This window comes from Anguilla anguilla, chromosome 19, assembly GCF_013347855.1.
Source record: "Anguilla anguilla isolate fAngAng1 chromosome 19, fAngAng1.pri, whole genome shotgun sequence".
In the NCBI taxonomy this organism is placed as follows: domain Eukaryota; kingdom Metazoa; phylum Chordata; class Actinopteri; order Anguilliformes; family Anguillidae; genus Anguilla; species Anguilla anguilla.
In genome coordinates this window covers 16,785,218-16,799,726 of record NC_049219.1, presented here as the reverse complement: position 1 = coordinate 16,799,726, position 14,509 = coordinate 16,785,218, and the positions used below count along the sequence as shown (strand labels likewise).

The following is a 14,509-nucleotide window of genomic DNA, read 5'->3' as shown; positions in this document are numbered from 1 at the left end:
GGCCCGGCTGCTGACTGCAGCAGTCTGTCTGCATTTAGAGCCGTCGACTCGGGTTACACTGGCGCGCTCACGCTTCTGCCCCCGTTCACCCCAAATCCTGCGCTCTGTAAGGCCTGCGGTGCGCTCCTGCCCCGGCCGGAGAACCGCTGATCTCAGCGTGGAGTGTGTGTGCTGCGTACGCACACTCTCTCACACACACACACACTCACACACACACACACACACACACACACACACGCACTCTCACACACACACACACACACACACCTAACCGCAGGAATGTGACACAATTCTGAGTACAATTACACCACCTGAATGTGTGTGTGCGTGCGCATGTGAGTGAGTGCATGTATCGGTGTGTGTACGTGTTTGTGTGTGTGTGTACGCAGTTTGCATACCATTGGCTGCAATTCATTATGAGAACTGAGTTGTCTCAGGACACAGAATTGTTTCAGGTTCATTTTAATGTCAGATGTCAATCACATTTTGATCTTCAAGATCCAGCTAATTACACACTATTGTGAAGTTGCATTAACTCAAGACATTCAAAAGTCAAATTTGAAATATTAATGACAAGATTTCAGTCCACTGTGAGGTCCGAGCACATTGTGACAAATATTTTGTCAAATAAATTATATAAATAAATATAATTAATTTTAATTTAAACGTTTTAAACACAGCAATGAAGTAGGAACAATTGACATGTAATAAGAAAGCACGCCTGTAAATCCATCTCATGAGAAGCCATTGTGCCTTAGTTCCACCTATGAAAAAAGACCTGTCTAATTAAGATTAAAAAATAGTTGGCAGTTTCCCAAATCTGTCTGACAAATGAATTGTCTGTGCAGATCAGTTATCTGACCACAGGTGGATTTCACATTATGGAGGCTTCAGTGGGCGCTACAAAACCGCAGAGAATTTACAAGCGAACTTAAAAGCAACGGAAAATTGTCTATTTATTCCTACGTGATATTTAAGACTTTGTTTAACAACCCCTTTTCCATTCCTGTTGCATGTCATCAAAGCCTGTATGAATATCGGGCGAGCAGCAGAATATGGAAGATGAGCCACAATTCCTAGCCGTCTGGAAATGGAACTTGGAAGTGCCAGTCCCTTGTTGTCATGGAAACTGATTTGCTGGTGCCTTACTGTTTTTTCCCTGTCCAACTTGTTTTGCGAGCATTCTTAAAAATGAGACTTGGCAAATTCTGCCTTATGGGATAGGTCCCCTCAACTGAAGTCCTCCTCTCCGTTTCATCTACAGCACAGCTATTTTAGCCTCACAGCTGTTTCAAGTCATTCTGTCTGGATGTTCAGCTACCCTGAATGGATATATACACACATATGCATGAGAAGGCGATTCACCAAAAAATGAGAATGAGGATGTTTCTGGTGACTCTCGCTGTTTTCTGTGTGCGTCATGAAGCAAAGATAACACTGATTGAGAGGGAGTATCGCGTGTGGGTCCCCCCCACCCCAGCCTGTTTGTGCTGATGCTCGGGGGAGGAGGGGCTGGTTTGGAACCGCGCCGCGGTTGGCAGTGGGTAGCTCTGAGGTCAGCAGTAACGGAGGTAGCTGACGATGGGCTTCGGCAGGTCCAGTTTAGAGACCACGTCCAGCGCCCTCGTGCCCAGCGCCGTCCTCAGGGACACCCTGCAGAGCTGCTGAAGGCTCATGGGAGTTCCTGTGGACAGACAGGAAGCAGCAAAGCCTCATGGGAAGGACCTTATGACCAGAAGGGGAACGTTCGGCACTGAGGAGGGGTCCGGGGGAATAACTCACGCTCGTAGAACTCCAGGCAGAGGGCCGGGGGCGAGCCCAGCTTGGTGTAGTGGATGGGCTTTTTGTCGTGTTTGTCCCGGGCGTACACGTTGCCCCCGAACTGCACCAGCATCTCGATCAGGTCCGGGCTCTTGGCCTTCGCGGCGTGGTGCAGCGCGGTCTCGTGCAGCCTGGCGGCGTTCACCTTCGCACCTTTCAGATAAAAGCACGGAAAATGTAAATGCACCATTACCTCATAAACAAGTACAGCAAATGCAACATTACCTCATAAACAAGTACAGCAAATGCCCCATTACCTCACATCCATGTACAGCAAATGCAACATTACCTCATAATCACATACAGTAAATGTAACATTACATGGTGTGTGTGTGTGTGTGTGTGTATATATATACTGTATATATACACACACAAGGTAATGTTACATACCATACATGTAAATATATATACGACAGCGGGCTTATGCTGGACCAGTGTGGGGGAATTGAAATTCTGCCATCAAGCCGACATCAGTCCAATGGGAGATCAGTGGCAGAAATACAGCGTTCAGCAGAACCTCCGTTCAACCTCACCTGTGCACAGCCTCACCTGTGCACAGTCTCACCTGCGTTCAGCAGCACCTTGGCGCAGGCGACGCGGGCGTTGGCGCAGGCCACGTGCAGCGGCGTGCCGTAGTACAGGTCGTACGCCTCCAGCTGGGCTCCTTCGGCCACGATGAGCTGCGCGCAGTCCGAGTTCCCTGGGGAGAGACATGGACCGCGCAAATGTGGCGTCACCCATTCCATGCTGAAAAGCGTTTGGAAACCGCGGGACTGCCGTTTTTTCGTCCCAATGTGTTGTACAAATTGGAGCCAGCCGATCATTTATACAACACGCAATTCCGCAAAGGATGCACTCGTGTTTCCTTGCAGAAGCATCCTTCAGGAGCCTCCTAGATCCTTCAAGGAGCATGTAACAGGTAGGAATGTGCCTAAAGATGGACCTTGATCGATTTCCTGGTTAGTCGAGGACCGAGGAGATGAGTGCGGATAAAATAAGCAATTGGAATGAACCACTGGAGGCTGAAGGTGGGAGGAGGGCGGGGGTGCACTTACCCCCCATGCAGGCCTCGTGGAGGGGGGAGGTGGTGCGGGAGGTGAGGGCAGGGTTGACCGTGGCGCCGTGCTCCAGGAGCAGCCGCACGCACTCCAGGCTCCCCGCCGAACAGGCCTCACACAGCGGCGTGCTCCCGTCCACGTTCCGCGCGTCCACCTGCTCGCCAACGACACCGCCGCCGCAACATCAGCATGACCGCAGTGTGGCCACAACACAACCACAACACGGGCACAATGCGACCAGGCGCCTGACTATCCAACACTCAGTCACAGACAGTCAATCTTCAACTGCTGACTGGACCTAATCAATCTGGACTTTGGTTTTTCTATACCTGTTTGTGGATGTGCCTATGTATCTTGCTTACCTGTGCAGGGGGTGTGGCCTGTCTCTCCTAGCTGTGCAGAGGATGTGGCCCTGTCTCACCTGTGCAGAGGGTGTGGCCCTGTCTCTCCTACCTGTGCAGGGAGTGTGGCCCTGTCTCTCCTACCTGTGCCCCAGCCTCCAGCAGCAGCCTGACGCACTGGGTCTGTCCTTGTATGCAGGCCTCATGTAAGGGGGTGATGGAGTCCACAGCCACGATGTTGACGGACGCTCCGCTGCAGATGAGCTGCTGCAGCCTGAGGGCCTGGCCCAGGGAGGCGGCCTCGTGCAGCGGGGTCCTCTCCGCCCAGCAGCCTGTCAGCAGAGCCCAGGTGAGGGTCCCACCCCACCTATTCCACTAACAACAGGGGGCCCAATGAAGGTCCCGCTAAATAATGTCCAAATACGACGTGAACTTGAACGTATACTGTCCAGAACCGCTCCAGGTCAGTGAGGAGTACTGGGACATTTTTCCGCCACTTCAGCAGTTAATATCCAAAGTACTTCCCATGCTACTCTTGAGCTCATCATGATGATCCCTCACAAGTCAGTACAAAATGTATTCTTCACCCTAAAATAGGCCATACACCACATTTGTTCTAATAGGCTGTACCATTGTTCATGGTAAATGTTCCACTTGTCTTGTGTTTGTGTATTTCATATCATTTATATCACATCTTACCTTATCTAACTGAGCGGTCGGCTTTAGAACGTCTCTTATGAACAGTAATAGGAGACTTATTTGGGTCGAGCACATGAAATTCACCAGAGATGTGCCGTGAGTCTGAAGTAGTTATGCATGCATGCCCCTGGCGATGATGTTCTATTTATAATTTTCATTTGGAACCCATATAGAATGTAGCCAAGAACAAATGCAAAAAACTCACCTACACAAGTTTGCTCAAGGTTGTATAAACATTCCTCAACATAAAACAGTAAAAATTCTGAAATAGAATCAATTGGATACCTAGGTAAATTAGTATAATAATAAAAAAATAATTAATGCGTTTTTATTGAATCCTGCTTTACATAAGTTCCAAACGTTTCTCATTATTAAATTTTCATCATAGAATTAAAATCACGAAATCGTTTGTCTACAGCTGCATAGTTGTATGTATAACACCGCACAAATCTCGAAAATGCAGAGAACCTGGTTTACATTATTTTAGGAACCCGTGTACTGAACAAGGGCAAACGTCAGCAAATAGTCAGGGACACATTTGAAACCTTATTTGGAAAATATTTTAGGAACCCGTGTCATGAACAAGGACAAATCTCCGGCATTTGCTAGATCAGTCTACGATGTAAACTATTTTTATACAGTCTATGGATGTAAACAGTAAATGAGCTAGCGGGCTAGCCGGCTAGCTTTCCATCTTTAAGGACACTCACCTATATCGCCAAAGAAGTAAGGCTTGTCTGGCTCGATATCCGTTTCCATAATGTATCATTTATAACAGTGCCTTCTGTAAGCAAAATAGTTACCTCATGTACAGTACATATTGGGCTAAAACGAATTTATGGATGGTTGCGCCACTGCCAAATCACGTGACTGCCCTTGTTTTGACACATTCCACCAATGATAGAGAATTCTGGGAGTTGCAGTTTTTCCTGGTTATTCACTCATCCGGCATTACCACACTTCGTAGCAATAAAAATGAAGGAATGCCGAGCTGGGTGCCCGTATAAAATGGGAAATATTAACGAACGATGTGTAATAAAATACGTGATGCCTGTCACAACATGCATATAGGCTGTATTAGGACTGTACCCAGTATCCAAAAAGGTAACAAAAATAAGTGCCCTTTAGCTGATGTGATGGAACAAGTGGTCTCTCTTACCAAGGTGCATGTGATTTGCATGATTGTGCAACACCCAGGCCATTTCCTTGCTCTTATTTTGCTTGTGCTGCCTCTTTTGGTAACTGATAATATTACCGCACAGAGGACTGGGGACTGAAGGCGATTCTAATCACAACATGAAACATCAAAGGAGACCAATTCTCCATTCTGACCAAGTTTTTTTCTTTTTGTAGTCTCAAAAAATAAATTACAATTCCTGTGTCATGCTTACGGTATTTAACGTTCATGGCTTTTATAGTTAATGAAGTGATTATCCTGCACCAGCAGGACTTTGGGCTGTGTTGTTTTTTTTAAGCGTTGAGGACATTCTGTATCCTTATTTGTCCTCAGGTGTGGTTAGATGAGGCAGGAGTGAAGTTCTTCAGCGGTATGAGAGGTAGCTAATGATGCGGGGGGACACATTCAGTTTGGATACCCTCTCCTCCGCTCTGGAACCCAGGGGCCCCCTGAATGCCACCCTGCTCAGCTGCTGCAGACTCAGCGGGGTACCTGTGGTCAGACAGGAGGAGGCAAGAGGCTCATGGGATATGATGCCATCATCCAGATTCAGAAACCGTTAATCGGGAACTGGATGGACCTTTAGAGGGGGATAACCAAATCATTTATTTTTTAATGTCTTAGTAATACTGTAAATACTTAACTGTTGCGTTCATTTTATTTTGTGAATCGTGTAATTGGGTAACAGAGTAATATAATCACTAACTTTCATAAAACTCCAGGCACAGGGCCGCTGGAGACCCAGGGCTGGTGTAGTCGATGGGCTTCCTGCCGAGGTTGTCCCTGGCGTGCACGTGCGCTCCGAGCGCCACCAGCATCTCGATCAGATCCGCGTTGTTCTCTTTGGCTGCGATGTGCAGCGCCGTCTCGTGGAACCTGGCCGCGTTGACGTTGGCCCCTTGAGTAACCACAGTGTGCTAATGTTACGTACGGTTTCACAGCAGAAATGTAAAAAGAAACCTCAATCACTGAGCCAATGGAAAGGGTTTTCACAGCAAAGCAAAGCACAGTGACTGATTGCTTATGATAGGTCCACCCATTTTGTTCAGTAATTAAACTCAGTCTCCATTCACTGTACTGTGGAGTGGGCGGCCCTGCAAAAGCACTGATTTTCTGTGAGATGATGCAATCCGCTTTCTGGACCCTTTCGTACGAAACCCAAACCTTTTTTATTGCCAGCTGAGGTAGTTGTCATGCAGGGCTATGTATACTTGGCTGTAATGTCATCCAGAAGGGTGTTTCCATCAGTGTGGATGTCTACCATGTCAGAGTATCCCCCCTGATGTGGTGTGATGTAGTGGGCCTGCAGTGTGCTGTGCACTGGAGGGCCAGTGATGTAGTATAAAACGTGAGGTACCAGTTTTGATGAGGGTGGATTTACTGGTCCTCTGACATTATGCCCTTGTTTACTTCCGACTACTCCAGTAAATATTCAAGGACGAGGAGCAAAGACTTCTGGGATTTGAAGTCCTGCCCTGCTGAGCCCCTCTCTTCAATCCCAGCGCATGCAGCCGCCGTCGCGCCCCCTGACCTGCGCTGAGCAGCGCCCGGGCGCAGTCCACGTGCTGCTTCATGCACGCCGCATGCAGGGGGGTCCCAAAGTAGATGTCGAACACTTCCAGCTGCGCTCCCCCTGCGATCATGAGCTGCACACATTCCACGCTACCTGCAGGGGAACAAGCATGCACATGAGTGTGTGTGTTACCACTGCACGGTAGCACACTGTGCATGGACCTGTGTATAGGCGTGTGAATGCATGCGTGTGTGTGTGTGTGTATATGCCTACACAGTGTGTGTGCGTATGAGTGTGTGTGTGCGTGCGTGCGTGTGAATGCGCACACAGAATGTGTATATGTGTATGCGTGTGTGTATGTGTGTGTGCATATACATGCATGTGTGCGCTCTACGCTACGCTCTGACCCCGTATGCAGGCCTCATGGAGGGGAGTAGCGGTTAGCGCAGTCAGAGTGGGGTTGGCGGCGGCTCCGTACTCCAGCAGGAGCCTGATGCACTCTGGGCTTCCTGCAGCGCAGGCGTTACACAGTGCAGTGCTGCCGTGGACGGTGCGTATATCCACCTGCACAGGGGGAGAGGGGGCCAGGTCACCGTCTGATAAACAGCACCACAGCTTTCCTAGCCATTGTAGGGGGTGTGGCCCTGTCTCACCTGTACAGAGCTGTGGCCTGTCTCTCCTACCTGTTTGTGGATGTGCCTATGTATCTTGCTTACCTGTGCAGGGGGTGTGGCCTGTCTCTCCTACCTGTGCAAGGGCTGTGGCCTGTCTCTCCTACCTGTGCAAGGGCTGTGGCCTGTCTCTCCTACCTGTGCAGAGGGTGTGGCCTGTCTCTCCTACCTGTGCCCCAGCCTCCAGCAGCAGCCTGACGCACTGGGTCTGTCCTTGTATGCAGGCCTCATGTAAGGGGGTGATGGAGTCCACAGCCACGATGTTGACGGACGCTCCGCTGCGGATGAGCTGCTGCAGCCTGAGGGCCTGGCCCAGGGAGGCGGCCTCGTGCAGCGGGGTCCTCTCTGCCCAGCAGTCTGCCAGAACCAGAGGGTGCCAGAACCATCACCTACAGGCTAACTATGTTACTGTGTCGCTATGTCAGATCATGTCACTATATCTGGTTGCGTCCCTATGTCAGGTGTATCTCAATAAGTCAAGTTATGTCCCTATATCAGGTGTATGTCACTATGTCAGGTTATGTCCCTATGTCAGGTGTATGTCACTGTCAGGTTATGTCCCTACGTCAGGTGTATGCCACTATGTCAGGTTATGTCCCTGTGTCAAGTGTATGTCACTATGTCAGGTTATGTCACAATGCCAGTTGTATGTCACTATGTCAGGTTATGTCATTATGTCGGGTGTTATTCACTATGCCAGGTTGTGTCACAAAAATGTCAGGCATATCCACAGTACTGGCGTAGAGGTTTCCCTGCTCCTGTGAACCTGGAGACGCCCTGGTAGAAAGCACTCATTTTTGTACATTTAAAGTTTCTGCTTATAACAGCTCATCCCAGACATTCTCAGGATAGACAAACCCTGGTTCACTGGGTTTAGATAAGTCTGCTGTAGAAAACAAAAACAAAAACTGTATATTTGAAAAATCCAACCCCTTTTATTTAATCTTTCAAATTTTACTTGCTAAGTTATACTGTTGTGATTTTAATGATAAAGCACTAAAGTGGATACAAAAATATGATCATAAGATCTAGGCCTATAAGAGACAATATTTTTTCAGAAGGCTAAATTGCTCTGAGAGTAAGCTAAAACATGACCTGGAACTACATGGCTTCTTTTACAGCTACCAAGTTAATGAATTTCAATACATTAAGAAATATCTCTGACACCAGCTGAGTTCTCTCATGCCAGGTTTGATAAATAAGTTAAAGATTTATAAAACGTGGAAGTTAGTTATGCATTTATATTAACTTAATTATAAATGTATTGTCAAGAACAAGATGTTTGCCTTCATTTAGGCACATTGAACGCATATCACTTTTCTTATATCAATACGGAATTCTATGTAATATAGCCAAGCTCTGTACTAGCAGGGTAAAATTACCTAATCTGTAATCACATTAGACTGCTCTTTTTAATTGAAATATCATAATTTCAATACCAATCCGACCACCCCATCACAAAACAAATGAAGTAAAAAAAGCGACAAAAACATACCGGTAATACACAATAACTGGTATATTTATATACAGGAATACAGTAATAATTCGATACAATTATTTCACAAGAGGACACTGCTTTAAAATAAAATTGCAATGCCGTTCCTGTTACCTATATTTGCATCACTGTTCGAATATAATTTTACATAATACACAAAATTACATTTCTGCCCCTTCAAACTGAATTATGAAGTTAAACGGAATTATAAATATTGAGCGTATTCACATAGCTATAACAAGTGTATCAGACAAATAGCCTACTTCAACAAGGCTATAATAATCCATACTCCATGCCCTCACATATTAAATCCGAGACCCCCGATCATATTCTGAATAATTAACTGCTAGGTCACCAAAAAGGAGAGGAGAATGTAGAGATTTACTACTGGCAATCAACGCTGGCGTGTATGTGAACGAGGAACATTGCGTGCCCCAGCGAGCTTCTCCGAGTATGAGGTCATGGGCGATAGCATTTGTAAACAGTCGGGTCGGAGCCGACTGGTTCCCTTAAATGAACTCACCTATTTCTCCAAAGAAGTTAGGTCTGCTTGTCGCGATTTCCATGGTATCCGTCAAGTTTACGCAAACCGATGCACGCTAAAAAAAAGTATCTGCTATGGAAAAATACATAACTAAATCGCGTTCATCGTTATTGCGCTGCTCCGTCACGTGATAGCTCATTTGGACGGATGGAGATACGAGTAGACTAATTCTGGGAACTGGAGTTTTTTTCTGGTGCACGCTCATGGCAACTTTTCCTATTTTTGTACCACCCTCCTTACTTGAGTCGACTTTAACGCAAGTTTTGTGGGAAAATAGTGTATAGCGTATCTGTATTACAACACATTTTGACCACAATATGATATGTTGTGCACAAGAAACCATTTTCTTAAGGTCTTTTTGTAGTTACAAGGTAATCACAACGTCACTTTTGAACAATTCTTTTTGTACAGGCAATTTATGACAGGTAAAGTCCTCGTTTTTTTTAATGACAATGCTTGGTTAATCCGCCTGTGTTCATTGTGTAGGATTAAAGTGCAAACGTCTACAGAGGATCGGGTGTGGATGTAGAGGTAGTTGAGGTGAGATGGGAAGCTGTTGCAGGTGGGGTTTTTTTTTCAGGAGCAGTAGAGGTAGCTGAGTATGCGGCAAGGTAAGCCAACTTTGGACACCACCTGCAGCATTCTTTTGCCCAGGCCATTCCACAGAGCCAGCCTGCTCAGGTGCTGCAAGCTCGGAGGGGTACCTGCAAACAGACAGGAGACCACACAGGCTCACAGGACGCCATAAAGAAACCCAAACTACGTACACTGAATCTGTATGGTCAGTATTTACTTTACATTGTTCACACTTGTTAACGGTTTATATCTGCGCATGGTTTGTGTGTAATAGTAATGTATTCCCAGGCCAGGGTAATGAAGGCCACAGTAAAAGAACTAACATTCAGAAAGCTCCAGGCACAGGGCCGCTGGAGACCCAGGGCTGGTGTAGTCGATGGGCTTCCTGCCGAGGTTGTCCCTGGCGTGCACGTGCGCTCCGAGCGCCACCAGCATCTCGATCAGATCCGCGTTGTTCTCTTTGGCTGCGATGTGCAGCGCCGTCTCGTGGAACCTGGCCGCGTTGACGTTGGCCCCTTGAGTAACCACAGCGTGCTAATGTTACGTACGGTTTCACAGTTGTGCTATTATCTCAAGTTTTGGAGCAAACAAACAGAGCAGGAGAAAATCTGTGTCCCAAATATGAAAACTGCACCTTAAAATTATTATTATTATTATAAGTATAATTATAACTGTAGTTATTTTTATATGTTGTTAGACTGCCGTCGCGCCCCCTGACCTGCGCTGAGCAGCGCCTGGGCGCAGTCCACGTGCTGCTTCATGCACGCCGCATGCAGGGGGGTCCCAAAGTAGATGTCGAACACTTCCAGCTGCGCTCCCCCTGCGATCATGAGCTGCACACATTCCACGCTACCTGCAGGGGAACACGCATAGTGTGTGTTGTGTATGCGTACACAGTGTGTTTGCGTGCGTGTACATGTGCGTGTGGAAGTGTGTGTGTGCTACCACCTGTGTATAGGTGTGTGAATGCGTGTACAGCGTGTGTGTGCGAGTGTGTGCACACAGTGTACGTGTGTGTATGCGCGTGCATGTGTGTATGTTTGTGTATGTGTGCGTGCATGTGTGTATGTGCGCGTGCATGTGTGCGTGCATGTGTGTATGTGCGCGTGCGCTACGCTGCGCTCTGACCTCGTATGCAGGCTTCATGGAGGGGAGTAGCGGTTAGCGCAGTCAGAGTGGGGTTGGCAGCGGCTCCGTACTCCAGCAGGAGCCTGATGCACTCTGGGCTTCCTGCAGCGCAGGCGTTACACAGTGCAGTGCTGCCGTGGACGGTGCGTATATCTACCTGCACAGGGGGAGAGGGGGCCAGGTCACCGTCTGATAAACAGCACCACAGCTTTGGCTTGTTTTAGGGGTGAATTCCGAGCTGGATCTGATGTCTCTTCTGGACCTACGCAGTTCTTACCTGTTTGGGGGGGTGTGGCCCTGGCACAGAACTATACAGGGGGTGTGGCCTATATGTCTCACCTGTGCAGGGGATGTGGCCTGTCTCTCCTACCTGTGCTCCAGCCTCCAGCAGCAGCCTGACGCACTGGGTCTGTCCTTGTATGCAGGCCTCATGTAAGGGGGTGATGTTGTCCAAGTTAACGATGTTGACAGGTGCCCCGCTCTGTATCAGCTGCTGCAGCAGCAGGGTGTGTCCAAAGAAGGCGGCGTCATGCACCACTGTTCGGACCGCCCACAACCCTGCAGGGGTCAGAGGTCATCACTGTGAGGGTAAAGCGCACATCCTCCGACGAGATTGCCTGGCATCGCTCTGGCCTCCCACAGTGGGCATGTTCTCTATTTTTTAATAGGTTTGAAAAAATGTATGGGGAGACCAACGAGATGTACAAGAACGGGTAAACGAATAGCTGGGAATACGCTTGAAAATGTGGCCTAAAAACGGGTACGGGTCTCCACATGGGACAAGCGGTCCTCTTCCAGTGGGCAGCCCCGTTGGGCCAAGTGTTCCCAGCACGCGCAAATTCGCTTGCGCAAAGAACTATTGCCATTCCTGCAAGGTAACCTTAAGCCTGTGCGAAAACTTGACTGGGTAATACGGAGCATGGTTTTATTTACGATTGACCTTAGAAAGGATTTCTTTATCTATTTCATGCTGATTTCTATCTTTAGTTATTGTTGGATGGAGAAAAGAAAACAGTTGAAAACACATTCTTCGCCCGAGGTTTATTCTATGAGAAATGCTTTAATATTGTACTTGTATAATCAGTAGGAACGTTTTCATTCAGAAAACGATAAGTTACTGAAGTGAATGAGACTGTCATTGTTCTGAAGAAAATGACTCGGCCATTTAACAATATTGTAAAACGTATACGTGCCGATTCACTCACCTATTTCTCCAAAAAACGAAGGTCTGATGGTTGCTACGTCCATTTCCATTCCGCGTGCTTGTCTTTTGAGGGTATAGGACAGAAGTTAATGGGTAAACAAAACCACGTTTCCGCGCGGTATTTATAGTTGGAGCAAAGTGCGTCATATCTCCGTTAACATACTCCCAGGGCCAATTATGCTGGATGGAGTTATATGAACACAATTCGCTGATGTGTCCCGAAATTAGATGCCCAGATCGTCATTTCACTATGTGCAATCGGAAAATACAGTATCACTGAATTTAGATTTAATCCACATAAAACATAAGTTGAGTCGATAGGTCAGTGAGTGGCAGTGGGCCAGACTGTGGGTAAACAGCCCCCCGATGTGCTTGTCCTACTGTACCGTAATGTTGGAGGGGTTTCACACCTGTTCGGCATACCCGCCAATTCCAAGAACGGGTCTTTAGTTCATATAGTGGCATGACCCATTACCCAGTAATGAAGTCACGTCAGGGCAGATGGGCTGGTCCATTTTTAACTCAAGACTAGTAATTCGAACTGTGCACTCCTGCAATGACTCGACAGTTGTAAACAGCGTCAGAACAAGCGGGCAGAATTTTTTTTTTCAACAGCTACATTGATGTTTAGGGTTATGAGTTTACCAAACGTATTATTTAAAAACAAAGTTGAAAGAACTGGGTTAAGAAATAAGACATTACGATTTCATTGGTCGACTGACAACTAAGTTCTTTCTGCTTCCAAGTGTAAGGGTGTGTGTCACAGTGAAAAGTTCTGGCAAATTCACGTTGCTTTAGGCTGCAATGAGCATTCTGATCCAAGACACAACTTCAAAGAGGAGACTGACACTGATGGAGCTCCATACTTTATTTTGTCGAACATAACAAGAGTCATTTTAAACGAACTAGCCGACAAACAGGCTGTTTTACCAAGCAAATACCCAGCGTAAAATCTACGCACGGTCACCCAGGTATTTTACTAAATCGATGTAGCTACCAAGCTCATACGATCCGTTTTATAACTGGGTAATACAAGACATGTCAGATGATCTGGATTCCAGCTAGTTATCTGAATCCCTCGATACAGTTAGCAGTCACACCATATTTTGTCAGGAGTTTCTCCTGACAAATCTCTGAAAACCGAAAGTACAGTAAAATTACTAATCGTAATATAAGTAACTTAAGTGTATAGGAGCGTTAACGTTTTGGACTGAAATTACCATAAACAATTACAGAATTAGATACACCCATACCCATCGCTACCTACTGCTACCTGGCTCACGAGTAAAATCATTTCACCTTTTCAGTTTGACAGGTTGTTATTACTCAAGGATTATGGGATATGGCATTTAACCTTTCTTACGTCATATCCGCGTTTGTAGCTACGTTGCTACTTTCACTTTTGCTGGAGAGACATGATAGCGTGTATTGTCTACCATCTGTGAGTGGATCACATGCTTGAGCTGTCTGATGTACTAAATAAAATATCTTCACCATGTTACAGACATTTTTTCCATGCATGTACCCGAGTGCAATGTGCGGTTATTAGCTATCGACGCGGCGTATTACCTTGCAATAAGAATTATACATAGACATGACTGCGTAAAAAATTGAGTATTTACACGAAAGGACTGTACCCATATGCGGTCTTAATGGATTCCTTTGTCCATTTTTATAGTTTGGATACAATAGTGTATACATGTGTTGCAAATATTAAAGCAAACTTTTTTTTTCTCTTTGCAACTAGAAATTCAGTGTACTGAAACCCGAGATAGTGATGGAAAATAACAAGATTCACGTGGCAAAAACAAACCAAGTCAATGGAAAATGATATCTGCAGTTGTAGTCCACTGGACAATTTTTCAGGAAACGTGAGAGTATGCTATACTTAAAACCCCATTTTATTCAGTTAAAGCTTTAATCAAGTTTTTTTAAATCTGGAAAGCAACACATTTCTTATGCAGCTCCGAACATGAGGATCTAGTATTGGTCTGTTTAGAAGCTTATTTAAATATTATGGCAATTCATATTTTAATCACCTGGGTGGGTGCCCTGTTAAATGAGCAGCCAGTCAGAATTGAACTTACAGTGCATATGCATTACAGAATAGACACACTGTGTCAGGCCCCAAGCTCTGCGATGAGGTCCAGATCTAATTTATATCTCAGTGGAACTCATCTGAATAGTTAAAGGATAAACCAAATTAAAGCTTTGCCTCAAAAGGAGATTTTATGGTTTCCCTGTTATATACATTTTCATTTTGTGGCTTATCGAACACGGAA

The 14,509-nt window shown here is 46.3% G+C and overlaps 3 protein-coding genes across 5 annotated transcripts; all 3 read right to left on the bottom strand.

Annotated features, from left to right (window-relative positions):
* Positions 1-446: 446 nt before the first annotated feature.
* On the bottom strand, positions 447-5,384 carry LOC118218820 (ankyrin repeat and SOCS box protein 13-like). 2 transcript variants are annotated; one of them, XM_035401523.1, is made up of 6 exons: positions 5,311-5,384; positions 3,365-3,552; positions 2,877-3,033; positions 2,387-2,521; positions 1,783-1,974; positions 447-1,684 (listed from the first exon to the last, which is right to left on the bottom strand). In XM_035401523.1, exons 1-6 carry the CDS (start codon positions 5,324-5,326, stop codon positions 1,557-1,559), a joined length of 816 nt encoding a protein of 271 aa, XP_035257414.1. In that variant the 5' UTR covers positions 5,327-5,384; the 3' UTR covers positions 447-1,556. The 2 variants fall into 2 exon arrangements, with proteins under 2 accessions (XP_035257414.1, XP_035257413.1); XM_035401522.1 differs by lacking the exon at positions 5,311-5,384 and adding an exon at positions 4,630-4,768.
* Positions 4,230-9,437, bottom strand: LOC118218822 (ankyrin repeat and SOCS box protein 13-like). The gene is made up of 6 exons (XM_035401526.1): positions 9,299-9,437; positions 7,450-7,637; positions 7,017-7,173; positions 6,628-6,762; positions 5,803-5,994; positions 4,230-5,588 (listed from the first exon to the last, which is right to left on the bottom strand). The coding sequence occupies exons 1-6, from the start codon at positions 9,339-9,341 to the stop codon at positions 5,461-5,463; spliced, it is 843 nt and encodes a 280-aa protein (XP_035257417.1). The 5' UTR covers positions 9,342-9,437; the 3' UTR covers positions 4,230-5,460.
* Positions 8,773-13,224, bottom strand: LOC118218821 (ankyrin repeat and SOCS box protein 13-like). Of its 2 annotated transcripts, XM_035401524.1 has the most exons (6): positions 12,229-13,224; positions 11,394-11,581; positions 11,024-11,180; positions 10,614-10,748; positions 10,219-10,410; positions 8,773-10,023 (listed from the first exon to the last, which is right to left on the bottom strand). In XM_035401524.1, the coding sequence occupies exons 1-6, from the start codon at positions 12,275-12,277 to the stop codon at positions 9,896-9,898; spliced, it is 849 nt and encodes a 282-aa protein (XP_035257415.1). In that variant the 5' UTR covers positions 12,278-13,224; the 3' UTR covers positions 8,773-9,895. The 2 variants fall into 2 exon arrangements, with proteins under 2 accessions (XP_035257415.1, XP_035257416.1); XM_035401525.1 differs by lacking the exon at positions 10,614-10,748.
* Positions 13,225-14,509: the final 1,285 nt, after the last annotated feature.

Excerpts from the sequence above, each read along its gene's own strand:
- LOC118218820 (XM_035401522.1), bottom strand. The coding sequence starts at position 4,678 with ATGGAAACGGATATCGAGCCAGACAAGCCTTACTTCTTTGGCGATATA. Across the intron at positions 3,553-4,629 it reads TTACTTCTTTGGCGATATAG|GCTGCTGGGCGGAGAGGACC; the intron begins GTGAGTGTCCTT and ends CTCTGCTGACAG. Across the intron at positions 3,034-3,364 it reads TGCTGGAGGCTGGGGCACAG|GTGGACGCGCGGAACGTGGA; the intron begins GTAGGAGAGACA and ends GTTGGCGAGCAG.
- LOC118218822 (XM_035401526.1), bottom strand. The coding sequence starts at position 9,341 with ATGGAAATCGCGACAAGCAGACCTAACTTCTTTGGAGAAATAG. Across the intron at positions 7,638-9,298 it reads TAACTTCTTTGGAGAAATAG|ACTGCTGGGCAGAGAGGACC; the intron begins GTGAGTTCATTT and ends TGGTTCTGGCAG. Across the intron at positions 6,763-7,016 it reads CCATGAGGCCTGCATACGGG|GTAGCGTGGAATGTGTGCAG; the intron begins GTCAGAGCGTAG and ends GTTCCCCTGCAG.
- LOC118218821 (XM_035401524.1), bottom strand. The coding sequence starts at position 12,277 with ATGGAAATGGACGTAGCAACCATCAGACCTTCGTTTTTTGGAGAAATA. Across the intron at positions 11,582-12,228 it reads TTCGTTTTTTGGAGAAATAG|GGTTGTGGGCGGTCCGAACA; the intron begins GTGAGTGAATCG and ends TGACCCCTGCAG. Across the intron at positions 11,181-11,393 it reads TGCTGGAGGCTGGAGCACAG|GTAGATATACGCACCGTCCA; the intron begins GTAGGAGAGACA and ends CCCCCTGTGCAG.